The sequence below is a fragment of the Emydura macquarii genome, unplaced genomic scaffold (assembly GCF_026122565.2).
Source record: "Emydura macquarii macquarii isolate MOO-44397 ecotype Brisbane River unplaced genomic scaffold, CSIRO-AGI_Emac_v2 contig_2432, whole genome shotgun sequence".
Taxonomy (NCBI): domain Eukaryota; kingdom Metazoa; phylum Chordata; order Testudines; family Chelidae; genus Emydura; species Emydura macquarii.
The window spans coordinates 4,267,993-4,286,290 of record NW_027132569.1 but is presented as its reverse complement, the minus strand read 5'-3'; the positions used below and the strand labels follow the sequence as shown (position 1 = coordinate 4,286,290).

The window sequence follows — 18,298 nt, the reverse complement described above, 5'->3', positions numbered from 1 at the left end:
TGTAAGGAATTCCTAGAGCTCGCACAGGAATGTGATGTGATTGCAGGTGGAGAAGTAGGAGGTGGTCAACGCTACTGGGAATGGGAGGAGGTTGTAGCCCATGACACAATCTCATTTAATATGAAAATACTTGAGAGCAGCCTGATCCAAGGGTCTATTTAAACCACTGACATCAAATAGAAGCCTTCATCTAGTTTGCATTTTAAGGAGAAAGGATTAGGTAACAGAAAAGTTGCAAGGATGTGCAAATAGTATCACTGGGAAGAGAATTTACGTATCAGCTTTATGGTGGCACAAAAATGTGCAATTCATTGAATTCTCCAGTCAAGAAACCAGAAATACTTCATTAGAAGCTTTTTCTCATCCACTGGTTGAAGTGCTTGATAATTTGAGCAACGACACAGCAGCATAAGTGAAGTACCACAGATTATTATAAAACGACAAGTCAACGTGATACGTCAGCACTGATCAAGTACTTTGGCACAGGAACAAAACTAGTTGTTTCTGGTAAGTATTTTTTTCTTGATTTTCTTTTGGTAAATGGAATCAAAGGACAAAAATATTGTACCGAATAAATGAATATAAGAAAAGGAATTTGCACATATGCCATGTAATTCTCTTGATCTGTACACGGAACTCCCAAGGACACTAGTGGATTGATTGAGGGCACTATATGGCCCTAATGAGTAAAATGAGTACAAGAGTTAATATCTGGAATATTTACTGAAGAGCTGTGAAGGAGCAGGAAGGAGGGAAATAGAGAGCTTTAAATTTAAAATATTGGGTCAAGTCCATCTCTCGTGCAATCCCACTGAAAGAGTCCAAATGCCAGCAAATGTTAAGTTTACAGGTTTCAATTTAGCAGGTGTGAGATTATTTAAAAGATTGTCATTGTTAGGAATACATCAGTTGATGGTGATTAATGAAAGAAAGGTGCCTGAGGTGAAACAGTCTTTAGGCTCTCACTATGTGGCTTTATTGATCTTTTCCTTTTTTGTTTAATATTCTTTATAGTATTAAAGCCACAGAAACAGTCCAATCAATACAAGTGTGAGCTAACATTGTTGAGTACATATAAAATAATAATAATACATTGCCTAGAAAATGTGTTGTATTTTCTAATCAATACATTAAGAGCATGTTAAAATGTAAAGTGAAGCCAATTACCTAGAAACCAGTCCAGTGCTTTAACCACAAGACCATCTTTCCCCATCCAGCACATTTGAGATCATAGGACTATATCCTGCTCATCCACTGAAATTAATGGAACTACTTGATGACTGGGAATTCACCCCAGTCACTTTGCCATGCAGTGATGTATGTCAAGGAGCAGAAAACATTTTTTATAGGAAAAAAGGCACAAGAATACATAAAATGCATGAACTCAGTTTTATACTCTCACAATAACATGGCCTACAGTAAATTTTGTGTAGATTGTGGATTTTGTATTTAAAACATGAACGTCAGAATTTTAGTCTGATGAAATCCATACCTTGACAATTCATTCATTTTTGTAGAGGATTACAATGCTGTGTGTCCGATATAAAGTACTTTGGCACAGGCACCAAACTGGTGGTTTCAGGTAAGTTTGTCAAGATATTTTCAAAGCATATATTTACAATCTGCATTTTACTATGTTTGTTATCCAAATCAAAAACAAGCTATTCATAAGTATGTAGGATGAAATCTTGATTTCATTTAAGTCAATGGCAAAATTCCAACTGACTTCAGTGGGGCCAGGATTTCAACCATTCTAGTCTCTCTAGTTCAGAAAGAACACTTTATATTTCAATTAGAACAATGTAAAGTATTTGGAGATCTTGTTTAGCATTGTAACACTATGTGATGATAATGCAATAATATTCAGAAGTGGAACCAAGCTATTTGTTAGCAACATGTGTAACATGTAGACCTTATGTTTTTTTTAAACAATACAGTGTATTTGGCCCTGAGGTCTATGATGTTCTGAGCTTCTTCAAAGCTGATTAATTTACAGGGGAGTTGAGGATGCTCAGCAGTTGCAGGATCTGGCCCTTAGGTAGCATTAAGGAGTACGTTGATAGTAACAATAACAATGCTATTGTGTTTTCTTTCCTTATAAAGACTCCAGTTCCGGAGGCACTTAAGCAAGTTTCCATTCCAGTTCAGCAAAATATTTGAGTATGTACTTAACTTTAAGGACAAATCAAGGCCAAAATGCACTGAAATCTTGTTGATTCCATAAAGTAATGGAGAATAAAGAGATTTAATTATTTTCTACGTAAAGATCAGGTATATGATAGAGTGATCCTTTTAACAAAATATGATAATGGAGCCAATAATGTGATTCTCAAATTAAATTTTTAAGATATTTTCAATTATTCAAATGTTTTAGCCATGTTTGCATATAAGGGGATTCAGAGTATTCTGTGTCTTTAATCATATTCTTCCCTGTAGACACTGCTAAGTCATCCTCACTGGGTGCCTAATCCCTGAGTTGTACAAATATTTCTGAAGAGCAAATATTGTCTGTGGGTAATATTCCTTAGCCTCATGTATATACCCATTTTAAAGGCTATAGACTACTCTCAATCTGTTGTCACCATTTGGAGATCCATTATGTAATGATGGCAGTATACACGCTTATCTTTATAATCACAACCTGTGCACCATAATTTAAAAAGTAATTTGTTCCTTGCCACAAAATATTTAACACTCTTAATCTTACCCACGTTCTATCAGGGTGAGATTTTTTCAATGGAATTTACATGCCTAATACCTACTGAAACTCAGCAACAGATGTCAAAGGGTCTTTTGTGCCTTTGAAAAATCTCCCCCACCAGTTTCACATTATTTTACAAGTACTCTCCTTATCTATTCTTACTGAAAGCAATTTAAATAGCAAATCAGATTTATTTTAAAGTGATATGTACCAGTTCATCAACAAAAAGATCTAGATCTGTAGAGCTTTTCGCAAAGGATTTACTCACTGTGATATTTCTAGTGGCTATAGCATCAAAATATTTGGATCTGGAACAAAGCTCATTGTAACAAGTAAGTAATGTGTTAATTACAGTAATACAAAGATAAAGATGCTTCTTTGTCATGCACATTTATAACTTGAGAATGTTGCCTATTTCTATAGACAATAATTATGTACAGTTAGTTGGGTTGGGTACATTATTCTCTGGGTTGTATCCCACAGTGACAAGCGGGGGACAGAGATCAGCTGCAGTAAAAGTGTTTAGAATCTACTCACTCCTTGTGATAACCAGTAAATGGAAAATACTGTTATAAAAATTATACCACTTATTGTCAGCTATTTATGAAACAAACAGATAGAATTGATTTTGTCAGGGAAGTCTATTATGGTCTGGTTCAGTGTTTATGATGTCATATGCTTACACACACTCAGTGATGAAATGAGAATATTTTCATCCTTTCTAGTTCAAACTTTTAATAAAAATATCATTGGTCATGTTTTATCCAACTCTCTAGCAGGCAGCAATTTTTAAAAATGTCATAAAGTGCCAAAACATTGATTATATTTTTGCAATTAATTTGATCAGCTCTCTTTCTAGAATGACAAAATTAATACTGAGGCAGAATTATTTACAAATAATTCAGGAGATCCAGCAGAAGCCTACTAATTTGCACTTTGCTAATCCACTCCAGAATTTGGACACGAGCAGCAACCTCACCTCTATTTCTCACCAAAGATTTGATAGCAGAGTTCTGTTGAGAGAGCCAGTATTAGTAATGCTTCAGAAGTAAGATTTTCAGAAGCAGTTGACCAAAGCTAAGCTCCTAAACTTGTATTTGGGCATTTGAGTGGCCTCATTTTCAGAAGTGCTAGGTATTATGCTTAACACTGCATTACATTTGTCAAATAAATGAACAAAGTCAATTCAGGATTATCATCCTTGCTAATTTCTTAATTGATATTTGTCATTGAGTGATACATGTTAATGTATTTTCCATATTTTCCCAAAATGGCATTCATCAACAGTTCCCCCAAAGCTGTACGGGCTGCGTCTGCGATAGAACATAGGTCACTGCACGTATTGCTTTAAGGTGAATCATTGATGAAAAATATTTTCACAATGGTTCAGTTTCTTAGTGTGAGCAAGGTTTAAAGATTACTTTTCTAACTCTCCTTTTAAAGGAGCTAAACAAGGTTCTTAAATAGCATATGCAGTTACACTGGGGAAAAATTATTTGTTAAAGTATTCAAGAAATTTTTTAAAAGAGGCCTTTTAAAAAGGTGTCTGGAACTTTTATATCCCTTCCATTTCAGTACGTCTACACTGCAATAAAAATCCTGTGGCACTAAGTCTCAGAGCCTGGGTCAATTGACTAGGACTCGTAGGGCTTGGGTTGCAGAGCTAAGAACTGTAGACATGCACAGTGAGTTTCAGAGCCTGTGCTTCAGGTCAAGTCTGAATGTCTACTCAGAAACTTTTAGGCCCGCAGCAGAAGCCCTGATAGCCACAGTTAGATGACCGGGACCAGCTGTGGGTTTGTTATTGCAGCATAGACATACTCTTCCTCTCATTATCATAATGTCTTTTATATGCAATTTTTGGTTAAATGAAGGGGAGATTACCAAAGTCACATATGGCTGTGTACATGCTTACCTACCATCTGTGCCTTTGAAAATCTCCCCTGGTTTATTAAATACTAACTGCTCAGATATCTGAATTGAGAGTGGTGTGGATGTTAAGGTTGATTTATACATGATCTCCTTGATATTTATTGATCAGAGTTTAGACAGATCATTCTCAAAACTGTGAAAGTATCTCTGTATTCCATATTCTTCCCAGTAGACAATGCTTATTCATCCTCGATGGGTGCACAATCCCTGAGTTGTATACATATTTCTGAAGAAAATGTTTTCTGTTGAGGGACATTTCTGATTACCCCAAATGGCAAAAGCTAGCCAAAATTATTCTCATGAATATAACCAATTTAAGGGTTATATTCTACCCTCCATCCATTGTTACCACTAGGAAGTCCATTATGGAATGATGCCCCTGTACAGGCTTAATTTTATAACCAGAGCCTGTGGACACTAATTTTAAAACTAATTTGTTCCTTTCTATGAATTATTAGACATCCCTATTCTAAACCATGTTGTATCAGATTAATTTTAGCGGCAGATATCCAGTGTAACTTTGATACCCTGGAAACTCAATGGCAGTTAGACACCTAAGTGTCATTTGCCCCTTTGAAAATCTCTCCCATGTTTTTCAAACTCTGTTACATGTACTGTCCTTATTTACTATTTAATTGTAAGGCTGGAAAGCAATTTAAATAGTAAATCAGGTTTGTTTTTTTTAAAGCAACAAGTACTTGTTCATCAGCATAAAGATACTAGATATTTGTATAGTTTTACAAAGTAGCTTTTTACAAGCAGTTTCCATTGGTATAAAGGACTGTGCAAACACAGGGCAAAGGAAAATCAGGTCCTTACTCTCTCAGAGTCATGCTATGCATATTTATATAAATCAGCTAGAACTGTCAGACTATTTTAAACCTTAATTCACAAACAGGTTTACCTTAGGGCATTACAGCTCTAAACTAAAGGTAAATTGGTGTAATGCTAATTAATTGTAAATATATCAGATCAGGATCAGTATGTTACTTTCTGTGACTATTCTATATGGCAATGTAGATACCCTATAAAAATGAATACTCTATCATAGTTAATTGTAAACATATCAGATCAAGATCAGCATGTTGCTTTCTGTGACTATTCTATGGTATTAACAATGTAGATACAAGTTAGTTAGTACTAACACTAAATTCACAAGCACTAAATTCACTTTAAAGAAAAAATTCAAGTAATGCTATGGCATCCTGGCCCTAGAAAACTCTAAGCCTTAAGTAAGTAAAATGCATTTCATGTTTTTGCCTCATTTTGTATGTCCACTCCTAGATTACTCCAAACTTCCAGTGCAATCTATTGGAGTTTGGGGTGTGAGAGGAATACATGATCAAGCATTTGCCATTTTGTAAGGAAAAGCTCTTTTAAGAACAAGTCTAGTATATTATGTAATTCTATCAACTTCTGTTCACAATTGCCCATCAAAAAATGTGAAGCTACATGGGCCCGATCCACAGTGGAGCTACATTGATTTCCAGCACCTCGGTATCTGGCCCATGAGTTTTTGCAAAGCACAGGAACACAGTGAGAACAATTATATCAAAGTCTTTGGGTCTGGTACAAAACTCATTGTTTCAGGTAAGTTCTATAGTAGCATGGAGAAAAAGTTACTTATGATAATATTAAACAGAGAAAGCAGAGCACAATTTTTTCAACAGACAGTGGAAAAGTGATATGCAATCTTCAGTGGAAGAATGAATGTGTTTAGTATCTAAATGTGAGGTTAATGTAGAGAATTCAGGGTAACACAGATGTGTGATTATACTGACTAATAATTAATGACATAATGGACATGCATCTGACGAAGTGGGTTGCAGTCCACGAAAGCTTATGCCCGCAGAAATTTGTTATTTTTAACATGCTACAGGACTCTTTTTTTTAAATTAATAAAATATAATTTCTTTTGCTCACCCTGGGCCAAATCTGGGTTGTTCTCTTATGTGGGGGGGGGAGTATTCAATGTCCCAAATCAGGAGAACATCCACAGTTCCATACAAAGCAAGGGGACAAGCCAAAGAGGCAACACTAGAGGACCCTGGTGCACCAAAGAACAGAGGGGATTGGGTGTGGATGAGTGATGAAGGGATGGTATGGCCAGCGGGTCTGTGACTAGTGACATCAACTGGCTAAAATCCCTACTCAGTGGGTAGGCAACTGCATGGACATTATTAAACCTCCTGGGGTGTGGTGCTCTAGGTAGGTTAGGGGGGAAATTTCATATTCCCGTCCTTCATATTCTATAGAAAACCTCTTTACTCAGCTTAGTGCAGGTGACCAGGATTCAGTCTCTTGTATCACAAGTATGTATTAATCAGGAGATGTAAGAAGTTGGGAGTAAAATCCTGGCCCCATCAATGGGAGTTTTGGCATTGACTTGGATGAAGCCAGGATTTCATGCCAGGTGGACAATATGGGAGAAAGGTTGTGTGCTGGAACCAAGAGACGATATTTGTGAATATCTTATATGTACTTTGAGATTAGTATTGTAATTTTCTATTATATAAAATCAATTCAAATTCATATTACAACACAAAGAGCATCGCACAAGAGTGGAGAGGAGTAGGAATAAAAAGGCACGATCCAGCATCTATGTTAACGAGATAATCTATGTAACACATTAATAGAAAGTGGTACTAGGATTTGGTCCCTGAAGCACAAAAGTCAAAAGGGCCAGCTAGATTTAGGTTGATAAAATATGCATCTCAAAATCTCTTTCTCCTTTGTCATTGAGACAATAGGAACATGCCCAATACGCAAGTCTAGCTGACTTTTTCGATTCTTTTTAGTTGTACTGCACAGGAAAGCAAAATTGTATTAAATAATATTACATTTCAAAAAATTCAGGAAACCATTCAAAATAGTGTTTGGCATATAGGAAGATGTCATGAAATGTTTGGAGAGAAAGGGATAGGTGACATGACATACTATAAGATGAGTATTTTTTGTAATACTTTTGTTTATATTATAATTATATATTTTAAAAACACACCTGTTAAACTATTTTATCTGTATATGGACAAAAACACTGAGCGTCCAGCAGAATTTAACTGAAATATCCTTCTCTACCAATGCAGTAGGCAAGAGAAAACAGGAGTCCAACATTATGTCTCAAAGATCAAACAGATCCTTTCTGTCAGTGAAATGAAAGATTTTGTTTTAAACATAATTTAAAAGTTAATTAATATTCTCCAGTACTGTGGATTAATATCAATGTTAGTTCACACTGAAAAATACAGTGAATTTTCCTCCATTTATTTGGTTGAATTAATTGGCTCTCAGTTGTGCTTATTTAAGCTATTTGTTAAGAGCTGATCCTCTTGAGTAGAAATGTCTTGGGAAGTTTTTGTAGTAGGTTCCAACACTGTGGGAGCTGGCAAAATCTTTGGAACTGGCACAAAACTTGTCGTAACTAGTAAGTTTTTAGAAAAACTATTTAAAATGTTTTGTAATGGCAAAATCCATCAAATTCAGTTTAATAATTTATATCACAATGCATGAAATGTTCACTTGCAAAGAGTATATTACGAGTGTAATAATTTATTAACAACAACAATGTAATCATAAGTCACGGCTACAAATAGAGGAATGTAGTAGCAAGCCTTTTCTCTTTTGGGTCTAAATCAGTGGTATTCAACCATTTTTCATTTGCGGACCCCTACAAAATTTTGAATGCAGGTGCGAATCCCTTTGGAAAACAGACATACTCTGCAGACCCCTAGGGGTCCAAAGACAATAGGTTGAAAACCACTGGTTTAAATAATTCCGGGTACTGAGCACCCTCAATGCTCATTGGCTTCAATGGGAATTGAGAAGTATGGCTGGACCAAGCACATAGAGCAAAATGAAATTTACAAACATAACATTCACATTTTTTTAATCAACTCCAATTGCATAAAGAATTTTGTTTTCAAAATCAGCATTAGTAAATCAGCATTATTTAGATCTGATAGTTTACTTGTAAATGGCATGCATATTGAAACTGACACAAAAATAGTTAGCAATACATGACGTACAACATTATGCTGCAATCCATACTATAGAAAACCTCTCATTGATGTTAACAGGAATTTCATTTGAGCAAGGAATGCAGCCAAAAGGCCCAGAGTCAACTACTTTCTTTAAAAAAAAAGAGAAGCGATAGATAAAATAAAAAATATCTATCATCAAGAATATTCTTTTATAACATTCCTTAATTGTTCAAAAATTCCACTTAAATAAATTAGACAAGCAAGGTATTTTGAAAAGATAAGTTGGACCTAAATAACAAGTTCTTCCAAACTGGAAACTATTATTGACTTGGAAATTGAGAGTATGATCTTCCTAAAGTTTCTTATCCAAACCTCATTAAAGCCAATAGAAAGAATTCCATTGACTTGAATAGGTTTTAGATCCATTCTAAAGTGAGGCCACAAATTTAAATATGAGTTTGCTCATGCATCTGCACATTAACTTCGCCAAACACGCTGCATATATATGTACAAAATTCAGAATTTATATTGAATAGACACCCATATAACCATGTGCAAATACAGAAATCCCCAATCTGTACAAATGCTTGCAAAAGTCATCATGGAAATATAACTCCACTTTTTAAAACATCTAAGAGAAATGCCAGAAATAATTATTAGTTTTTGCAAAGCACAATATCACTGGGCAGGAAGCTATGTAAACATTTTTTAAATATGTACAAGACTTGAGTGAGTAAATCATTTGGGAAACCTACTGTTCAGATCAATCCTGTACTTCTGGGTGTTTTTAGTGCACATGGAATAGAAGATTGAGCCCCAAATGTTCAACTAAAGTGGTGGAGAATGAGGATCTAAATTGGAAAGAATAGAAAAATCAACCCCCTTTTCTTGATGACAATCTTCAAAATGAGGGAAAATTCCTTAATGAAGGGATTGTTCTTCGTTAAGAAGTCTTACATTTCGGCTGTTTTTATTTGCTTCTGAACTCAAAATATTTTAAATACTTTTGGACACAACTTTAAGTACAGACTTGCAGTTTGATTCAGTTCCAAATAGTTTCAGAAAACTCTACAATAGCCAGAGAATACAAAAGTAAACTGAAATCATTTTAGCAAAGGAACCTTCACGAGCTTTGACATCAGTGGGACTATTCACAGTACATAATATCAAGCACACATGCAAGACTGCATGGGATCAGGTCCTTGGTATTTATGAATCTATTTAGTCTCAGTTAACTAAAGATAATGGCTGACATTATCAAAGGAGTCTGAATTTCAAAGGGAACTGAGCACCTAAATTTAAAAATTCCAACCAATATGTGCAATATAGGCCAACTATTTAGTTAAATTACTCTAATTTTTCATCTGCAAAATTACATGATGGAACAAATAAAGAATACACAGGACACATGGTGCTCATTTGGGGACCTTCGACATTACTGAAATATCAACAACCTTCCGTTTCTTCTTTGTCCTGCACATTTATAACATGAGAATGTTGCCTCTTTCTGTAGAAAATAATTATTTGGCAACTAGCTGGAATGGGAACCTTATTCTCAGGGTTGTACCTCACAGTGACAAACAGGAGACAGAGATTAGTTGCAGCAACCGTTTGGAAATTACTCACTTCTTATAACAACTAGTACATAGAATATACCCTTTTAAAAATTGTATCACTTATTGTCACCAGCATGAAAGAAACAGATAGATAATGGTTTTAGTAGAGAAATCTCTTTTGGCCTGATTCAGTTTTTATTATTTCATATACTTACACAAAGTCAGTGATGAAACAAGGATATTTTTATCCTTTCTAGTTCAAATTTTTAATGAAAAATATTTTTGGTTGTGTTTTATGCAACTCTGTATGTAGCAAGCAGCAATTTTAAAAAAATTAATGAAGTGACAAAAATTCATTTATTTTTTTGGCAATTATTTTCATCAACTCTATTTCTAGAGTGACAAAATTAATACCGAGACAGAATTATTTTAAAATAATTCAGGAGATGCAGCAAAAGTTCACTAATTTGCACTTTGCTAATCCACTCCAAGATTTGGACACAAGCAGCAACCTCACCTCTATTTCTCACCAAAGATTTGATAGCTGAGTTCTGTTGAGAGCGCCAGTATCAGTAATGCTTCAGAACCAAGATTTTCAGAAGTGGTTGACTAAAGTTAGGCCCCTAAATTCTTATTTGGACATTTGTGTGGCTTGATTTTCAGAATTGCCAAGCATTATGAATAACACTGAGTTACATTTGTCAACTAAATGAATATAGTCATTTCACAATGTTTCATGCTTGCTAATTTCTTAATTGATATTTGTCATTGAGTGATACATGTTAATGTGTTTTCTGTAATTTCCCAAAATGGTGTTCAACTCATTTCCATCACAAGATGAGTTTTGGCTCCTCTCCTCCAGTTTACATCTTTCTATAATGAAAGAAAACGTTGGCTTAGAGCCTCAGCTTGTGTAAACCAAAAAGTTGTGTCAGCTGGCTCTGCAGTAGAACAAAGGTCATTCCCTGTATTGTTTAAAGCTGAATCTATGATGAAAAATATTTTCACAATAGTTCAGTTTCTTAATGTGGACAAGATTTAAAGATTCCTTTCCCAACTCTCTTTTTTAAAGGTACTAACCAAGGTTCTTAAATAGCATATGCAGTTAGTTCAGGGCAAATTTATCTCCTAATAAAATAGTCTAGAAATTTTGTGAGTGCTTTTTAAAAGATGTCTGGAACATTTCCCTTTCAGGAATGTCTATACTGGAACGTAGTATGGAACAGAACTTCAGGTACAAACGGAAGTACGGAAACCTTCCCTTTTGGAATGTCTACACTGGAATAAAAATCCTGTGGCACTAGGTCTCAGAGCCTGCGTCTATTGACTAGGACTCATAGGGCTTGTGTTGCAGAACTAAAAACGGCAGTGTAGACGTTCAGGCGCCTGCTGAAGGGTGGGCTTTGAGACCCCCACACCCTCCACTGGGTTTCAGAGTCTGAGTCCACCTGAAGCCTGAACATCTACACTACCGTTTTCAGCCCTGCAGCCTCAGCCCTGCAAGCCTGAATCAGGGGACCTGGGCCAGCCGTGGTCGTGCTGTGGGGCTTTAATTGCAGTGTAGACATACCCTGCCTCTTGTTACCACAGTGCCTTTTATAGGCAAGTTTTGGTTAAATAAAGGGGAGATTTTCTATGTCCCAAATGCTTTTAAATGAACCAGAAAGTAAATGGGTACTTAGGATTCATTCAAAAAGTATATAATACATTTTGTGTTTGGAAGTCAAGTTTGTAGACACTCACAAAAGCCTGCTGTCAGTACAAGCAAATAAACTTCTACAGTTCCAATGCCCTAAACCTGCAACTCATAAATGGACAATTCACTCCCATTCTCAGAATTTAATAGGCAGTAATAATATGTTATAGACTCAAAATAGTTAAAATAGATATTCTGCTGTCAAATGTTTCTCATGCTGAACTCAGAGTTAAGGGGGTGTCCTTGAGTGCACTTTGGAGGATTAATGCACGAAATGAAGATGCCTCTCTGTTAGTCCACTTTAAAATCCTTGGATTCTTTATGTATTTTGTCAAAAGAACAGCATACTATGTATTATGTAATAATGCATTTACTTAATTACAAAAAATATTCATTTCTCTCTCCAAAATTAATCCAGATACACAAGCAAAATTAGATCCCAAGAAGATCCAGGTCCTGCCTCTTTCTACTGAACAAGATGGGAAAGTAACATACATGTGCCTCATTGAAGATTTTTACCCAAATGTTATTAAGGTGACTTGGGAAGACGACAAGAACAAAATAGAGAAAAATGCAATAAATGGGGAAATTTGGCCCTCTGATGATAAAACAACATCATACTCAGTGAGCAGCTGGCTTACCATAGATAAACTTCGCAGCAAGAACTATAAGTGCAAATATCAACATGAAATCAATGAGAGCTCTGTCCCTATCGAATCCCAAGGTATATTCTACATACTATATACTATATATGTATTTAGAGGATTCACTGTTTCTTTGCAATATAATTACGTAAGCACAGTGTATTATTGTTTCTACAGGGCTTAAGCTCCCAAATCCAATGTTAGCCAAATTACAGAGAGACAGAAACTATCACTGAAGCTTGCGTTTCCATCGTAAGCTCAGTTTTGGCTCCTTCCTCTCCCCCGGTTTAAATCTTTCTATAATGAAAGCATATGTTGGCTGAGTTCCTCAGTTAGTGTAAATCAGCATAGTTCCACTGAAGTCAATGGAGCTCAATGGATTTATACAACCCAAGGACTTGGCCTACAGAGTTTGGTTTTGAATGACTGCTACATATTACAACAAAAGTGAAAACACACCAAGTATCTAACTTGTTAAAGCAGACTAAAATGATTACACAAACTAATATCATAAAGAGAATGGAAGGGAAAGAAAGAAGTAATTTCTGTTTGGTTCTTATCTGAGATCTGGTTTAGATCTTTAAGTACAAAATCTCTCTCTGTCCTTTTGATCTAATAGGTATTTTTCCAACTTCTATTCACATATAGCTAGATTCTAAGCTCGTGTAAACAGGCATAGTTCAAGTTAATGGAGCCAGTCCAGTTGACACTGACTCAGATTCTGGCCCATAGTCCTTACATTTCAGTTCTCAAAGTGCCATCTGATAAAAGCATATTTTAAAGTTATTTATTGATTTGCAGTATGTATCTTACCCCAGATCTCAGTGAGCATGGAGGCAATCAATAAAAGAAGGTACATATACAACATGTTTCATATACAACAGAAAAAAAAGGGGCTTATTGACCATCCCTCTCTTGAACATCCAAAATGCTTAAGAGGTGGGCCTTGGACTGGGCGCTCATCAGGAGTATTTTCTACTGTCTCTTGTACAGTATTAAACAACAATATCATGCCCTGAACGCCAACAATCTCAAGCGCTCTCAGACCAGTGACTAAATCAGGCAGCCAGGTTTTCATCTGCCGACTATACATACACATTGCAGAGGCAAAAGACAACTGAGAACTTTGATGGGACAAAATACATATGGTTGTACGTTAATAGAAGTTTGCATGCACAGAAGGGCTAATGCGTAGATCCTGCAATCAGATCTGCTAATACAGACACTGAGTTCTGTGTCAGTGAGCTCTGTAAAGGCACAGAGGTCTATAACTGACTGATCTGATTGCAACATCAGCACCTAAATGTGTTTATCAGGCAATCAAGTACTCACTTGCCTGGGTACATGCATTTTTCCCAGTCTTATCTCTTCTGGATTTTTACCATGAATTTTGTACTACTGAGCATTTATTCTGTGGATAAAATTGAGGTGCTCATTTTAAAACAATATTAACTTTTCATAGTTGAGCCACTGTAGTTATAGCTTTCATTATCTTTCTCTTTGAACTTCTATCAAGCAAAGTGTGTGTTAATTTTCAACAAGAATCCCATTTGACAATTAAAGCCCTCTTTGTATGTTACACTTCTATCTTTTCAGACACCTCTGTAGAATCTCAAATCACAGGAGGGTCTATCAACAACCCTGAGAATTGCGTGACACTTTTCACAGGTAATTGTGTCCAATTTTCATTTTCTCTAAAATATCGTTAAGAATTAAGCACCATTTCATATGGTTAAGACATAAGTAAAAAATATTCTCTCTTTCTAAATAGTCCACACAATTATTCTAGGTGTGGAATGCTGCTGTAAATTAACCTCTGCAGTGAGTCCACTACCTAATACCCATAGGCAGCTCCAGTTAAACATTGTAGAGGTTCTGCTTAAATACATATTTTGGGGATATTCATTGTGCTTTATTAACATGCCACCTGGGTCATTGCTCTTTAGCCTACACCTGCCACTCTTCTTTAATTGAACGATGAACATGTAAAATTATAAAAAGCATTCAAGGCCAAAATATTCAAAAGGTTCCTAAAGATGATGAATTCTTGAAGACCCAATTAACTTCAGTATAATTTGTTGATAACCAGCATTTCTGAAAATCAGACTTTTATCTCCAATACAGATTTTAGAACAAACGTAGGCACCCAAGTCTGAAAATTTTGGCCTAAAATCATAGCAATACCTATTATTAGCTGTCAGTGCCAGAAGCACAAGCATCCTGTTTACTCCTTAGCAGACACCAGGGACACCAGCACTTTGCTTCTATAAGCTCTGTTGCTCAGACACAGCTCTGTTGTGTGCTTAGAGGACACAATCAGACACTGATTTATGCATAGTCCGATTAGGTGGTGTAATTACTGCAATAAAATACCATATAGACCTCATGCTATCGAACACATGGTTTTATATTTGAGATTGTAGAACATGCACCATTAACCAAATTTTTGTTTTGTTTTGTTATTGTTTATATATTACAGAGAGATTCGTGCACAGGACTGCATATTTAATATACATTGTCCTTCTCCTGAAAAGCACCATGTACTATGTCATCGTACTCTTCTTCATGTACAGAATGAAAAGTCCAATCAAGTGCCGTGGAAAGAAACCTTAAACTTCTTCTTACACCTTGAAACGTCAGCATTTGTGTCTGAAATTTAATGTGCTTTGCCATAATCCTGTTTACATGAAACACCTCACTTTAAATATTAAGATATGCATTTCAATTTGATTGTGTTGGTTATTTCTCTAATTAGCACAGATGGCTTATTTTTCTTGCGAGCTAACAGTTCTACATATGACCATTTTTTCTATTTTATTATTTGAATTTGTAACTGTGGAACTTTAAGGGCTGAGGCTTCACTCCTTGATTTCAATGGGAATTTTGCATCACAAAACAGTGCAGGATTAGTGTTCTAGATTCTTATCCTGCAAAAGAACTTATGCACACAAATAACTTTTTGGACGTGCACAGGCCCACTGCATTAAGTAAGGTCACTGGGAAAATTCATCCCGTAAATATTTTTAGGAGTGGAATCCTAATCTATAATCATAAATGATTTGTAATTTAATTTATATAAATTTCATTTATTTGCTTTATAAACCAAGAAAAGTCTTCTGAAATATGACAATTTTTTAAAAAATTGAAGGATAAATGTATTTTGAATAAAAATTTAGCATTATAAAATATTCTGTCCAGTTTATTTATTTAAAAGCAATCTAAACGGAGACTAAGTTTTTCAAGGCAGACATACAACCCACACAATTCTGAAAGAGAATAGTAATGCTAAACACCTAGAGCTGCCTCACACATTGCAAACTTCCATGTTATGTCTTTTAACAACATACAAGTTATAAAGAATGAAACACAATCTTAACTGGATACCCTCTTCAATATATGCCTACAGAATTTCAAAATTCTCTTTAATGCCTACTGTAAACTCAAATCGTTCATTTTAACCAATAAATAAAAGCAAGAGTTCTCAGGCATCACTCTGAATTCTTCCACATCTTCAGTCTCTGCAAGTCCTTATTTTGGGTATTCTATATAAAATCAAATATTAATGTTCTAAAAACTTTGTCTAAACCTTGATAAATTATTAGCAAAAGTATAAGCAAATTGGGCCCTGAAGGCTTGCAATATCTATATAAGAAAAATCTACTCATATTAGTTTATTTTACACATGTACACAATTAAGCAGCATATCTCTTACTTTAATCACTTGTGCAGCTATGTTCTTAGTATTCCCACATCCTGTATAAAGATTAATTTATAAACTAGATATGGTCTGCCTACTTACATTTACTTCTCAGGAGATTAAAACATTTTAAAGCAAACTTAACCAACAAAAACAGATTTAATAAAAAATGTTTTCTACTGAATAGGGAAGCTGGAAAAACACTGTCACTAAAATAAATTCTGCTGTCAAAGGATTACACATTTGCAGGAAAACAAAGTACTTTGCACCAGATGCTGCCATTCTCACTCATTTTGGAGTAATTTATCCAATTAAAACAACAGGATTGTTCCTAGATTAGGATATAATGTACTGTTAAACATAAGGGTGGAGAGTCTGGTCCTTATTTAGTAGGCAGTGTGTTAGCCTTGAGATTTTTAAACAATACTGGCATATAAATTGGCTAGCTTGGTCTGCTTAAGTGAAAATAAATACTATGAAGCTATCTTTGGACCAAATACTTTATATAACATTACAATGGATTCTAGTACACATTTATATTTTGGAGAAAAACAAAATGAAACTCCCTTACTGTTGCAGGCCAGAACACAAGAAAAAAGACAAAGCACAATCCACTAACGTTAATAAGCCAAGTTTGCTCTGCTGAGGCTAGATCCTCAGCTGACGTAAATTAACATAGCATAAATTATCAGCTGAGATTCTGGCCAAAGTTTGAAAGAAAAATATTTGTTCAATGTTGTATTAAAGCACTCTACTACTTACTGTTCAGACTTATTTTGTACTATGATTTGATTTTGTTTGCACAACACCCTGAACACAATAGCAAAAAAAGGAGACACTTTTAAAAATGAATTAGCTTGCAATAATTAGATTTGTAGTGCTGATTCGGCCCCCATCCCCCATTTGTTTCTATGAGAGCTGTGTGCATAGCCATGAGCAGATATGGCTTTATGTATTTAAGCTTCTTGTGCAAAGGCCTTTGGCTACACCAAGGCCTGAATGCAATCATCATTTAGAAACTACTGAGGTTTATCGAGTTTGTAGTAGTAAATTTCACAGCTGCAATGGCTCATGAGCACCTAAGGTGCTGTTGCATTTTACATGCTGAACATGGGAGCTAGGGGTTGTTTTAAGTATTATTTTGGAGGCTTGAGTTATTTTGTTTGCCGGAAGATGTGGTTATTTAGTGGAAAAATTCTATAAACTAAGCCAGTCACCAATTTTTCAGAGAACGTAGGTTGTGATTGGCGTGTGAGATAAAATGAGGACAGTTAAACCACAGCCAGTCCTGTGTCCCACCACATATGCATTTACAAGACACAGCTAATGTAAATACAAAGTAATACAAAGACATGCCTGAGTCACATGTAGAAAGTGCACTGAAACCTCATTGTTTACCACCATGGTATTTACAGAAATAGTGCAGTTAATTCTACAGTGTATTAGATTTACATAGAATCATAGGGCAGGAAGGGACCTCAGAAGGTCATCAAGTCCAGTCCCTTGCACTTATGGCAGGACCAAGTATTCTCTAAACCATCCCTGACAGGTCTTTGTCTAACTTGCTCTTAAAAATCTCCAATGATGGAGATTCTACAACCTCCCTAGCCAATTTATTCCAGTGCTTAACTACCATGACAGCTAGGAAGTTTTTCCAAATGTCCGATCTAAACCACGTTTGCTGCATTTTAAGCCCATTGCTTCTTATCCTCAGAGGTTAACTAGAACAATTTTTCACCCTCCTCCTTTTAACAACCTTTTATATACTTGAAAATGTTTGTCTCCCCCCCCCCCCCCCCTTTCAGTCTTCTCTTCTCTACTCCACACTAAACAAACCCAATTTTTTCAATCTTCCCTCATAGGTCACATTTTCTAGACATTTAATCATTTTTGTTGCTCTTCTCCGCACTTCCTCTGATTTGTCCACATCTTTCCTGAAGTGTGGAGCCCAGAAATGGATACACTCCAACTGAGGCCTAATCGGCATGGAGTAGAGCAGAAGCATTACATCTCATGTCTTGCTTACAACACTCCTGCTAATACATCCCAGAATGATGTTTGCTTTTTTTGCAACAGTGTTACACTGTTGACT

The 18,298-nt window shown here is 35.6% G+C and overlaps 1 protein-coding gene across 1 annotated transcript; it reads left to right on the top strand.

Annotated features, from left to right (window-relative positions):
* Positions 1-481: 481 nt before the first annotated feature.
* TARP (TCR gamma alternate reading frame protein) lies at positions 482-15,674 on the top strand. The gene is made up of 4 exons (XM_067562454.1): positions 482-507; positions 12,284-12,589; positions 14,106-14,177; positions 14,989-15,674. Exons 2-4 carry the CDS (start codon positions 12,361-12,363, stop codon positions 15,120-15,122), a joined length of 435 nt encoding a protein of 144 aa, XP_067418555.1. The 5' UTR covers positions 482-507; positions 12,284-12,360; the 3' UTR covers positions 15,123-15,674.
* Positions 15,675-18,298: the final 2,624 nt, after the last annotated feature.